General features: G+C 49.8%; 1 protein-coding gene across 1 annotated transcript; it reads right to left on the bottom strand.

Moving 5' to 3' along the window:
• Window positions 1-2,488: 2,488 nt before the first annotated feature.
• On the bottom strand, window positions 2,489-12,743 carry AQP11 (aquaporin 11). The gene is made up of 3 exons (XM_048494423.1): window positions 11,326-12,743; window positions 4,248-4,364; window positions 2,489-2,718 (listed from the first exon to the last, which is right to left on the bottom strand). The coding sequence occupies exons 1-3, from the start codon at window positions 11,915-11,917 to the stop codon at window positions 2,651-2,653; spliced, it is 777 nt and encodes a 258-aa protein (XP_048350380.1). The 5' UTR covers window positions 11,918-12,743; the 3' UTR covers window positions 2,489-2,650.
• Between the last annotated feature and the right edge of the window lie 431 nt (window positions 12,744-13,174).

Here is a 13,174-nt window from a genome sequence, read left to right as displayed (position 1 = left end):
GACTTTTCATCTGTATTATTGCTTCTATTATGGTAGGTTTTTTGGTTGCAGACAAATTTTATACACAACTCGGGGGGGGGGGGGGGTTGTGGGCCAAGCTGCCTCCTCTTCTTTCTGTACTGAGCTTCATATTTGCCTTCCAATTTTCAGGCATGGAAGACTTTAACAATTCGCACTGTTCAAACGTTACGGTGTCCATCTTGCTCCAAGGGCTCTGCACAAGTACACTGCAAAGTCCGTTACGCATGTGATCAGGCAAAGGTCAGGTCAGGTCATTCTATTCCTCGCACCATGAATAGCATTTGATCCTTCACCTGGCAGCTTGGCGTCGTGGCCATCTAGAGCCAGCGTGGTGTAGTGGTTAAGAGCAGGTGGATTCTAATCTGGAGAACCAGGTTTGATTCCCAGCTCCGCCTTAGAGGCGGGTCCCTATGTAAAAGAATAAATGGACATAAATCCAACATTAACAACTGCAACTCTCAAAAACCAGGGCAATTCTATTTCCAGGTAATTCTATTTCTGACCTAGGAGTGTGTGTGTGTGTATTTTGACATATGCTGACCACATAAGGTTTTCAAGGCAAGACATTTGGAGGCCGTTTACCATTGCCTGCTTCCCCGTTGGCTGAGAGAGTTCGGAGAGAACTGTGACCGGCCTGAGGTCACTCTGCAGGCTTCATGTGGAGGAGCGAGGAATCCAACCCAGTTATTCAGCTTAGAGTCTTCTGCTCTTTGCCACTAGACCACACTGGCTCCCCAACCTAAGAGTGGCAGTTCTCAATCAAAGACTCGTCAAGGGAAATTATCCGAGACTGCTGTCCATTCACAGACTCAGAGCAATGGATCCCCCAGGACTGAATAGGGACGGGATTTTTATCTCATTGCAGATGCTGATTTTCTGTCGTCGCCCCTCCCACCCCACCCCATCTTTTCCATTCTGTTCTAATGAAGAAGAAGAGTTTTGATTTATATCCCCCCTTTCTCTCCTGCAGGAGACTCAAAGGGGCTGACAATCTCCTTGCCCTTCCCCCCTCGCAACAAACACTTTGTGAGCTAGGTGGGGCTGAGAGAGCTCCAAAGAACTGTGACTAGCCCAAAGTCACCCAGCTGGTGTGTGTGGGCATGTACAGGCTAATCTGAATTCCCCAGATAAGCCTCCACAGCTCAGGCGGCAGAGCTGGGAATCAAGCCCGGTTCCTCCAGATTAGATACACGAGCTCTTAACCTCCTACGCCACTGCTGCTCCTACGCCACTTCTGCTGCAAGCTTGTTTTCTGCTGCTTCAGAGACTTATACAAGGAGTAATGGATTCAAGCTATGGGAAAAGAGACTCCACCTAAATATTAGAACTTCCTGATGGGAAGGGCTATTTGGCAGTAGAATACATTGCCTTAGAGTGTAATGGAGTCTCCTTATTAGGAGTTTTTTCAACAAAAGTTGGTTGGTTTGATTGTGTATCTCTGCATGGCAGGAGGTTGGACTTGGCCCTTGTAGTGTCTTCCAGCTCTATGACTGAATATGTTGCATTTCCTTATGCCAATAAAGGCTTATGTATGTAGCATTTGGTAGCACTTACAGGAATTCCAATTATATACCCAGCAATGACTATGGCATGAGTGGTTGTTCGTTAAAGACCTGTCACTGAATTTTCTCTTTCTGGGACTCACTATATGTCAACAGTAAATGTGTGTCTAAAGGTCAGATTGCCAGTTTCCCTTTGAAATGCACAGCTGTAGCTTGTAGAATCCTAGAGCTGGAAGGAGCCATAGAGGCCATCTAGTCCAACCCGCTGTTCAATACAGAATCAGCCTAATGTATCCCTGACAAGCAGTGGTGGGATCCAAAAATGTTAGTAACAGGTTCCCATGGTGGGGGGATCCAAACTGTGGTGTAGTGCCAATGGGGCTGGGTGGGGCAAGACGGGGGCGTGGCTGGGCATTCTGGGGGCGGGGCATTCCTGGGTGGGGCTGTGGCAAGGACGCAGCCACTGCGCCGGTCCTTGGGCGGGAAACGAATGCATATAGGCGCAGGCTGCCACGCATGCCGGTGCACCTCCTGCTAGACTGCTTCAAGTTCTGCACGCTACTGCGGAGGAGGGGCACAACTAAGGCAAAAATCACGTGGCAAAATCACCAATTAGTAACCCCCTCTCGGCACACACAAATAATTAGTAACCTACTCTTGGGAACCTGTGAGAACCTGCTGGATCCCACCTCTGCTGACAAGTGTTACAAGCTATAGCTGTAAACTTGATTCTGCTGTAACAGTGCAAGACCTAGAAATATGTAGGTAAGTGATGTGAGTCAGGTTCTTTGCTAGCACAAGTAAGGTGTGGGATACTGAAAAATCATGGCCAATATCGGCCAATCGGAAGCCTTCTCTTGTCTTATATGGATGTGGAGGACCGGCCGAAGAATGGGGCTCGTAGTCTGAAGTGAGCAAACGCTTCTTGCAACTTTGCTGGTGAGGTCAGAAATACATGTCTTGACTCAGGAAAAAACAAGCCTATTCTTTAATGGCACAAACAAACGCCATTCTGTGAAATTCTAAAACTGTATTCCCCAAACAGCAGCCTGAATGTTGCTGAAGAGATATTAGTGTCTGGCCTTCCATCCGTGTGGAATACGTCTACACCAGTTCTGATGAGTCTCTTAAATGTTAAAATGGCGGCGTAATTGCGGAAGTACTTCATCCCACAAGACAGCCACCAATACAGACCCTGAAATGATAAAAGGAAAAAACAGGTTTTTGAGGGAAGCAAGGAAAACTTTAGATTTATACCCCACTTTTCTCTAAGAAGAAGAAGAAGAGTTTTGATTTATATCCCCCCTTTCTCTCCTGCAGGAGACTCAAAGGGGCTGACAATCTCCTTGCCCTTCCCCCCTCACAACAAACACCCTGTGAGGTGGGTGGGGCTGAGAGAGCCCAGAAGAGCTGTGACTAGCCCAAGGTCACCCAGCTGGCGTGTGTGGGAGTGCACAGGATAATCTGAATCCCCCAGATAAACCTCCACAGCTCAGGGGGCAGAGCTGGGAATCAAACCCGGTTCCTTTAGATTAGATACATGAGCTCTTAACCTCCTACGCCACTGCTGTAAGAAGTCTCAAAGCAGCTCACAAACTCCTTTCCCTTCCTCTCCCTACAACCGACACCTTGTGAGGTAGGTGGGGCTGAGAGAATTCTCAGAGAACTGGGAGTAGCCCAAGGTCTTATGAAGAAAAATTACTCCGCCGGGCTCAAAAGAACAGCAATAAAACCATGAACTTTTAATAGAAATAATTAAAAGCACCATATCCATTAACCCAAATATCAACACTTCTGATCTTCAAGGACCAAGAGTCTGATTCACTAGAAGCCTGCACTGTAGTGTCATAATCCCAATCAGGTGAAAAGCTCACAGGTTCTCGTCTACGGGAAAACTGTGGTGGCTTAATCAGCTGGACCTCTAAAACCCCCCCAATTCAACTGATACAAAATGTAAGCCGGAATAGCCATTGCTGTCACTATACTGGCAACAGTTAATGATTTCTTCCAACCAAACGCTGTTCTTCTTCTCCTGACTGGGGAAGCACTAAAATGCTGTTTAACTTTAACTAGCATCTGTTGTTTTGAAGGTTAGAAGCACCACCAAGGGAGGCTGCGGAGGGAGGATGGGTCACCTTTGCTTTAGAGAAAAAGAGTTTGGATTTATACCCTACCCATCTCTCCTGTAAGGAGACTTAAGGAGGCTTATAAGCTCCTTTCCCTTCCTCTCCCCACAACAGACTCCTGGTGAGGTCGGTGGGGCTGAGAGAGTTCCGAAGAACTGCGATTAGCCCAAGGTCACCCAGCAGGAATGTAGGAGTGCGGAAACACATCTGGTTCACCAGATAAGCCTCTGCCACTCAGGTGGAGGAGTGGGGAATCAAACCCGGTTCTCCGGATTAGAATCCACCTGCTCTTAACCACTATACCAGGCTGGCTCTCTTTTCATCACACCTGATGGCAAGAGAGTCATTTCCCAGCAGCCACTGATGTGACTCCAGAATGGCCCGAAGCAAGATCGAGTCGAGGTGGCGTCACGTCACAACATTTTCTAGGCAGACTGTGTTTCCAGGGTGGTTTGACGTTGCCTTCCCCTGCACAGACCTACAAGATCTGGCAAGAAGCAACAGTCTTAAACGAAAGGCTGATGTCTGAAGTAAGGCTATCCCCCCCCCCCCGCCATGTTTCTCAGGTTCAGAAGAACTGACGCAGGTGTAAACTTACCTACACAGGGTGCTATCCAGTAGACCAGAATGTAATTCCAGAATTTGTCCAGGAAGCAATTCAAGTGCAAAGAGAAAGCCAGAGCGGGGTTGAATATTGCCCCTGTGAGATGCGCTCCTGTAAAAAAAAAAAACACCGCATCATTTCTAAGTCTTGGATTATCCCTCTGATTTTAAAACCCTGTGATACTAGAGTCAATATCTTACAGTCAATAATACCCAGGGGGTATTAAACACCTGTTACTTCTAGCAGAACTGATAAGACAACATTGTAGAAGGAGGAGGAGTTTAGATTTATATCCCCCTTTCTCTCCTGTAAGGAGACTCAAGATGGCTTACAAGCTCCTTTCCCTTCCCCCCCCACCCCCCACAACAAACACCCTATGAGGTGGGTGGGGTTGAGAGAGCTCCAAAGAAATGACTAGCCCAAGTTCTCCCAGCTGGCATGTGTTGGAGTGCACAAGCTAATCTGGTTCACCAGATAAGCCTCCACAGCTCAAGTGGCAGAGCAGGGAATCAAGCCTGGTTCTCCAACCAGGAGGCAACTAGCTATCTTTCTATACCAGATGTGGTCTAGTCGACTGCAGATGCTGAGAATCTTCCAAAGAACAGCTCTGGCGGGTGTAAAGTAAACTCTATCATCCTGTTTGTTCATTCCTTCTTGGAATTCACTGGCTTTTTGAACTCTGCAGAATTACCATCCCCCCCTTCACTGTAAGAGCATCCAACATCGAACAAAACTGCCAGGGGAGATTGAGAAATCTGAGGTTTTCACAAGAAGAAGAAGAGAAGAGTTTGGATTTATATCCCCCCTTTCTCTCTTGCAGGAGACTCAAAGGGGTTTACAATCTCCTTGCCCTTCCCCCCTCACAACAAACACCCTGTGAGTTGGGTGGGGCTGAGAGAGCTCCGAGAAGCTGTGACTAGCCCAAGGTCACCCAGCTGGCGTGTGTGGGAGTGCACAGGCTAATCTGAATTCCCCAGATAAGCCTCCACAGCTCAGGCGGCAGAGCGGGGAATCAAACCTGGTTCCTCCAGATTAGAGACACGAGCTCTTAACCTCCTACGCCACTGCTGCTCCAGGCACTTGAAAGCATATCAGTCAAAGGTTTCCTGCCTTGAAACAGAATCTCCCCCTCCGTTGTCTGGCTCCATTGTTACAGTGGTCAATATCTTGCAAAAGTTAATCTTGGGTTAAAAAGCGGCTCCCGTCCTTCATTATTGCAGCCAGACTGGCCACTTTCTGTACTTAGCTGACAACAGCAGTTGAACTTTGCTTGCTGCAGTAATGTCGCTGTTTTCAAACATCTCAGTGCGACTGTCAAAGTTGAACGAGGCTGTCTAAGTTGAAATGGAGCGTGAAATTTAAATGGCCAATTAGCGAGATATTTCCCCCCAAAGCCAACAGAGGTGGGACGACATGCCTCATTCCCCTTGATCATTAAGGGACGGTTTTTTCCTTGCCTTAATTGAACCGAACACCCTGTAGAGCTAATGGTTGTACATAATTAGGAACATTCCCATCAGCAAATGCAACTTAGAGAGAAAACCAGCCCAGCGGTTTGGAGCATGACCCCATTCTGGCAAGAGAGAAGTGAAGATGGATTTGATTTCAAAATCCAAGCACTCTTTTTAAAAAGAGCATTTATTTAGAGTATTCTCACAGCGCTGGAAAAACGCTCAGAAACACATGTTGTTTCCGCTCCTTCAGGTTGAAAGGAAGAAATTAGTTCAACGTTAGCTCAGCGGTATCGATGCAAGCCAACTTCCTGGCTGCAAAGAAGGCTGAGACCACAGGGATGAGCAACAAATTCTTGGAAGAAGAAGAAGGGGGGTTTGGATTTATATCCCCCCTTTCTCTCCTGTAGGAGACTCAAAGGGGCTGACAATCCCTTTGCCCTTCCCCCATTCTTTCCATATCGGCAATTCACTGGATCATAGGTAGCAGTGACGTAAATGCCATCAAGTCACAGGTGTGTCAAGGCAACCGCTTTATAAACAATCCTTGCACGTGCCTTCAAACCAGCGGGTGCTAGCCTCCCCCTGAAGCCTGTGCGCTAACTTGCCCATGAAGCTCATTCATCCCATCCTCAAAACACTAGTTCTGATATCTCCCAAAAAAGAGAGGACCTTTTCATTTAACGTTTGAGTCCGAAGAAGAAGAAGAAGAAGAAGAGGAGGAGGAGGAGTAGTTTGGATTTTATCCCCCTTTCTCTCCTGCAGGAGACTCAAAGGGGCTTACAATCTCCTTGGCCTTCCCCCCTCACAACAAACACCCTGTGAGGTGGGTGGGGCTGAGAGAGCTCCGAGAAGCTGTGACTAGCCCAAGGTCACCCAGCTGGCGTGTGTGGGAGAGTACAGGCTAATCTGAATTCCCCAGAGAAGCCTCCACAGCTCAGGCGGCAGAGCTGGGACTCAAACCCGGTTCCTCCAGATTAGATACATGAGCTCTTAACCTCCTACGCCACTGCTGCTGCTACGCCACAGTGTGGCGATGTATTCAAATGATGCCACTTTTGACGTCAAAACAACAGGCGTTTGGAAGCTTGGCCTCGTTTGCTGAATTGGTCTTCTTTACTGAATGGGAAAGGTCTACAGATTGCGGTCCCCAGTGACATCTGAGTTGAGGACACTCAACTTGTTGTTAACATCAGTCGGTGCCAAGAAGAGCTGAGGTGGCTGACACGGCCTTTCCTCTTGTTTGTTGTCGTCGCCAGCAATATTTTGCAATTCAGTACTTGAACGAACGTAGTCAAAGACAAAACTGGGCTGACTGGTGATGCTTCTTCGGTGGTGGTGGGGATTTATATAGAAGAAGAAGGAGGAGGAGGAGTTTGGATTTATATTCCCCCTTTCTCTCCTGCAGGAGACTCAAAGGGGCTGACAATCTCCTTGCCCTTCCCCCCTCACAACAAACACCCAGTGAGGTAGGTGGGGCTGAGAGAGCTCTGAGAAGCTGTGACTAGCCCAAGGTCAGCCAGCTGGCGTGTGTGGGAGTGCCCAGGCTAATCTGAATTCCCCAGATAAGCCTCCACAGCTCAGGTGGCAGAGCTGGGAATCAAACCCGGTTCCTCCAGATTAGATACATGAGCTCTTAACCTCCTACGCCACTGCTGCTCCTATATATAACTATTTATTCTGCCAGTTTGGTCAGCATACAAGGAGAATGGCAAAGCTGGTCTGTTACAAACGTTCATGCAACTGTATCACACCGTTCAAAGCAGCTTAACAAACTGAAAACACAACAGTGATGACAGATGTTCACAAAAGCCCATGCCCACAAGCTAGTGACGAGGATGTTTTCTATATCCCCTGCGGCCAGGTGATAATTTGCAGGGGCGGGCAGAATGTGGATTAATCGACCAGTCCAACCACATTTGGGAGTAGATAGGGAAGGTCTTTATCTCTCTATTTAAGCGCTTTCTCAAGTTTACTTTCTCTTTTTCATGAATGCTTCCTGTTCCAATCTACATTTGTCGCTGGCCAGTAAAGAAAAATTTGCCACAGGCTATCAGAGATTCTGTAACATCTTTGTAATCTTCAACAAAGTAAAATGATTATGTTGGCACTGGTAGCAACAGGCACCTTGATCGAAAGTCTTACAGCAACTGTTCTTTGTGTCACTTCCAAGGCTGTGGTTGTATGCACAGTGACTCAGGAGTCCCATTGAAGTTAATACCACTCACTTCTAAGGATTAACATCTTCCTCTTGGAGCTTTCTGGGTGACCTTGGACTGGTCTTAGTTCTCCCAAAACTTTCTCGGCCCATCCAGAGGCAGGCAATGGCAAACCACCTCCAAAGGTATTTTGCCTTGAAAACCCTCCAGCGCAAAGGTGTAATGGGCGAAAATGGCGCCCAGGGCATGACCGGTTCTCTGCACCCGCCCTGCCTGGCTCCCTGCACCCCCCGTGCCCCACTCATGGCAGCCAGTTGGGAGGCCAAGGAGGGCAGGGTTCAGCAGCAGGCGGCTCAGGTGGGTGCTGCAGCGATAGGCTGGCTGGGAGGGCAGGAGCCGGTCTGTAGGGAGGCCGGGGAGGGCAGGGCTCAGTGGCGGGTGGCTCAGGTGGGAGGGCAGGAGCTGGCTTGCGGCCGTGGCAAACAACTTGGCCAGCAAGCAGCACCCCGGCATGGAGGGAGCTTCCGGGTTCCGGCTGGGTTACTGCCAGTGGTGGGATCCAAAAATTTTAGTAACAGGTTCCCATGGTGGTGGGATTCAAACAGTGGCGTAGCACCAATGGGACTGGGCGGGGCACGATGGGGGCATGGCTGGGCATTCCGGGGGCGGGGCATTGCTGGGCGGGGCTGTGGCAAGGACGCAGCCGCTGCGCCGGTCCTTGGGCGGGAAACGAATGCACGCAGGCGCAGGCTGCCACGCACGCCAGTGCACCTCCTGCTAGACTGCTTCAAGTTCTGCGCGCTACTGCTGAGGAGTGGAGGAGGGGCGTAACTAAGGCAAAAATCAGGTGGCAAAATCACTAATTAGTAACCCCCTCTCGGGACACACAAATAATTAGTAACCTACTCTCGGAAACCTGTGAGAACCTGCTGGATCCCACCTCTGGTTACTGCGCTGCAGGAGAGGCCGGGCGCAAGGACCACGTGACAATGGTGTGGCCCGGGGACATGTGACACCACATGTCCCCGAGGGAGGTATGCCCGTGCTATAGGGTCACCATACGTTCAGCTGTGACTTGATGGCATTTCACACATACACAATCATACTTCAACTGCGGTCCTCTGCACACTTACTTACCTGATACCCGTGTCCAAGCTTACTTACCTGATACCTGTGTCCAACACCTCCATGATCCTCAGTGTTACCACTTTTAAGTAAATAAATCTAAATAACTGGTTGTTGTGGGTTTTGGGGTTTTTTCTAAATAACTATTTTCTCTCCATTAAGCCAGTATAAGGTCCAATTCATCTCCCATTTACGACATTATTATAGATCAGTGGTGGCGAACCTTTGGCACTCCAGATGTTATGGACTACAATTCCCATCAGCCCCTGCCAGCATGGCCAACTCTCAGTAGGAGTGCAAAATGTAGATTCTCCCTAATGCTTTGTTATTTATGTTGGCCATGCTGGCAGGGGCTGATGGGAATTGTAGTCCATAACATCTGGAGTGCCAAAGGTTCACCACCACTGTTATAGATAATAGAGTGAACTTTAAAACTGCCTAATCAAATAGTGGTTGGCTACTGAGTTCAGCTATAATTTGTGGGCCCCTAACAACAGAATAGGAAATTATCATTACATGCTACATCGATAAACAGCAAACAGTTGCAACGGGATTTTCTGAACAGCACAGCTCACTGTATGTAATTTTTTTCAGAACAGCCTTGATTTGGCCAACTGAAAGAAGGGCCATACGCTTCCCAAAATCTAGGCACTTTCTCCAACGAGCCACTCCCCGGTACTGGTACTATCATAGAGAAAGCACCTGCTCTTATATAATCCACACTGGAATTTGCTAAAACTGGTACCTTTCCTGTTACTGCGTACGCTTCCTGTTGAGCATGAAAAACTCTTCTGAACAGGGTTTGTTGCAAGTTTCCAAGAGGACATTCCTTAACAGTGTCAATATTTTTCGCAGCAATGGAATATTCTATCCAAGACTCACCATTCTAGAGAAACTGAACACCTTATTTCTACTTTCCAAAAGAACAAGGATAACACTGAAAATAAATCAGATAAGAAACACTCTGGGACCTTTCGCTGAGCCCCAATGCGCCGATAACAAGGAAAATCCTTTACGTTTTAAGGAGCTTGAGTTTTGCAAACCCCAGCCAAAGGAAGCTGAGAAAGATTTTTTGTTGTTGCAAGTTTATAAACCAGCTTAGCCCGACAAGTCCAAAGTTTTGGCTTAGGAAATTTCAGATGTTTCAACACCCTTACCCATGCCTCAAAGACACAAATATATAGCCCTGCAAATTCTACATGTCTTTGAATCGGATATAACCAAGATACGTCTTCTGCTGTCCTCATCCACCACCCCACTTGAGTTTTAAGGTGCAAATAATACAAAAATGACCACGTGGACTGTCATCAATGGAAATAGGCCCAGTTGAGGATCAGTCCATGGCCAGCCCTTTAGCCTGACCTTATCTCCTTTTGATCACGTGTACTATTAATTGTTAGCAGCCACTCCTGATAGTAGGGCAAACGTGCCCACAGAACACATTTCAGTCAAGGCCTCGGGGAGGGGGGAATTGCGCTGTTAGCTATTATAAAGTCCAAACTGGAAAAACGATGTGCAGGAAACTGTATAACAACCTAGAATCATAGAGTTGGAAGAGACCAGAAGGGCCATCAAGTTCAACCCCCTGCCATGCAGGAACACACAATCAAAGCACTCCCGACATGTGTTCATCCAGGCTCTGTTTAAAAACCTCCAAAGGAGACTCCATCACTCTCTGAGGCAGTGAATTCCACAGGAAGTTCTTCCTAATGTTTAGGTGGAATCTCTTTTCCTGCAACTTGAATCCATTACTTTGTGTCCTAGTCTCTGAGGCAGCAGAAAACAAGCTTGCTCCCTCTTCCACATGGCATCCTTTCAAATAATTTAAACATGGCTATCATGTACCCCCTTAATCTTTGCTTCCCCAGACTTAACATCCCCAGCTCCCTCTCACTTTGCTCCCTCACTCCAGTCCTTTTAACATTTTGGTTGCTCTCCTCTGGACATGTTCCATCTAGCCAATATCCTTCTTATATTGCGGTGGCCAGAACTGAACACAGTACTCTAAGTGAGGTCTGACTAATGCAGAGCAGAGTGGTACAATTACTTCCCTCAATCTAGACACTTTTCTCTTATTGATGCATCCCAGAATCGCATTGGCTGTCTTGGCTGCCGTATCACACTGCTGACTCATGTTCAATTTGTGGTCTGCTAAGACTCCCAGATCCCTTTCACATGTAGTGTTGTCAAGCCAGGTGTCACCCATCCTATATCTATATATCTCATAGTTTTATGCCAATAAAAGCTATTGATTGATTGATCGACAACCTCATCGTTGAAAATCACTGAAGCCTGGTTTATAACCGAAGAGAAGGGAGAAGTCGGGGGGAAACAAACCTTCGTATACCAAAGCGGTGACCAGCAAAGCAAGAAGATGAACTTTTGCCTGGTGATCCATTGATTCGAATTTCCGCAAGGTCAGATGGAACAAGGAGGAGAAAAGGAGCTCGAGAATAAACGCATTGCCCACAGTTGTCTGGATCGGGTCATTGCATTTCTCTGACAGCGCCGTCGAATGCGCCGGTATGATCCCCAACGACCAGATCCACTTCATGTAAAGGTTCGCCAGCATTGCCCCGGCCAACTGGCCCGAAGTTTGCAGCCCCCAGGTCTTGACCGGGCTCTTGTTCGTGCAGAGAAGCTGGAAGCTGCTGGCGGGGTTGTTGACGCTGCTGGGCAGTGTCAGGCAGTGAAAAGCCGTGCAGGCGTAGGTGAGGGCGAGGGCCACTTGCGGCTTGGGGGGCAAATCAGCCAGGAGGCGAAGCTCGTGGGTGCAGGCGCAGATCTGGAAGGCGCCGCTCAGCTCCTGGATGAAGGAGTACAGCTGCGGGTTACGTACAAATCGGCGGGCCAGTTGCCTGCCGGCTGCCGCGAGCGCCACGGTGCCGACCATCACAAGCAGCGAGATGGCGGCGTCGTAGGCGGCCATGGTGGAAAGGCCTGAGACACCTGAAGCAGGAACCAGGAACGGGCCAGGGCTTTCTACTTCCTTGGGTTCTTCTCCAAGTCCCTTGGGCAGGCCTTTTGCTTTCTGCACATGCTCGCTGAGTCTCTGATGCCTTCTTGTCCCCGGCAATATGCTGGGGGCTTGACAGCTCCCCCTCCCTGCCCCTGGAGATCGTCAGGGGAGTCTCAGCCCCCTCGCCTTCATCTGACCGCCAGCATCACCTATGACCCATCCACACACATCACACTGGAGGCAACAGTGACCTTTCTCCCGGGGGAGGGGCTGCCAGCCAGGCCAGCTCTCCCTTAGCCCTGCTCAGCCTCCTCTCCTCTGTAGAGTGCCGGGTTGCCCGGCATTCCCTTCTGCCAGCCCGGCTTGCCCTTCACAAGCCCGGTCTCTCTTGGGGTCAGCTCGACTCGCTCCACGTGGGTTTCTCAGTCCCCCCTTCCTCCTGCTCTTGTTACCAGAGGGGGCTGAGCGCCGGATCTCTGCAGCCACCTGCAAAATGGGAGCTCTGACTCTCGCAAACTCGTGCCCCCGAGGAGGTCTCCAGTGCTACTGGACTCGGCTCCACCCCTCCTGCAAACTGTTGGGGCGGACTCTCCTGGGGCTGGCGTGAAGCTCCAGGCGAAGAAGAGCGGGCAGCTCCGGACTCCCTTCCTTTCGCGCCCCGCCTCCTACCCAGACTCCGGCTGAAGTCAGGCAGGATCTCGGGCTGGTTCCCCTCTGCCGGCGCGGCTGCAAGCGAGCCTCTCCCGCAGCGGAGCCGAGCTCGTCCAGCCCACGTGGGCGCGTGCCCGGCTGCCCCCAGCAGGGCCGAGGGAGCGCGCGCCGCGTGCCCGGGCAGAGGCAGCATCCGCGGCAGGACTGCGCGCGCGCAAGGGAGCGTCCTTGGAGGACCCTGGACGGAAGGGAAGGCCGGTCCCACTGGAGCTGGTGGCCCAGGACTGAGCGCAGGCTGCAGAAGAAGAAGGTGTCCCCCCTTTCTCTCCTGTAAGAGACTCAAAGGGGCCTATAAACGCCTTTCTCTCCCCCACCCCCACCTGTGAGGGGGGTGGGGCAGAGAGAGCTCTGAAGGACTGTGACTGCTAGCCTAAGGTCACCCAGCTGGCGTGTGTGTTGGAGCGCACAAGCTAATCTGGTTCCCCCGATAAGCCTCCACAGCTCAGGCCGCAGAGTGGGGAATCCAGCCCGGTTCTCCAGATTAGAGTGCACCTGCTCTTCACTTGTGCTAAGCAT

Source organism: Sphaerodactylus townsendi, linkage group LG04 (assembly GCF_021028975.2).
Source record: "Sphaerodactylus townsendi isolate TG3544 linkage group LG04, MPM_Stown_v2.3, whole genome shotgun sequence".
Taxonomy (NCBI): domain Eukaryota; kingdom Metazoa; phylum Chordata; class Lepidosauria; order Squamata; family Sphaerodactylidae; genus Sphaerodactylus; species Sphaerodactylus townsendi.
Note: the sequence above shows the minus strand (reverse complement) of the source record. Positions and strands in the feature narration are given on the sequence as shown.

Bases quoted from the DNA above. Each gene is read 5' to 3' on its own strand.
- AQP11 (XM_048494423.1), bottom strand. From the start codon at position 11,917: ATGGCCGCCTACGACGCCGCCATCTCGCTGCTTGTGATGGTCGGCACC. The intron at 4,365-11,325 runs GTTTGTTTCCCC...TTTTTTTTACAG, and splicing joins CACCGCTTTGGTATACGAAG to GAGCGCATCTCACAGGGGCA. The intron at 2,719-4,247 runs GTAAGTTTACAC...TTATCATTTCAG, and splicing joins CTGGATAGCACCCTGTGTAG to GGTCTGTATTGGTGGCTGTC.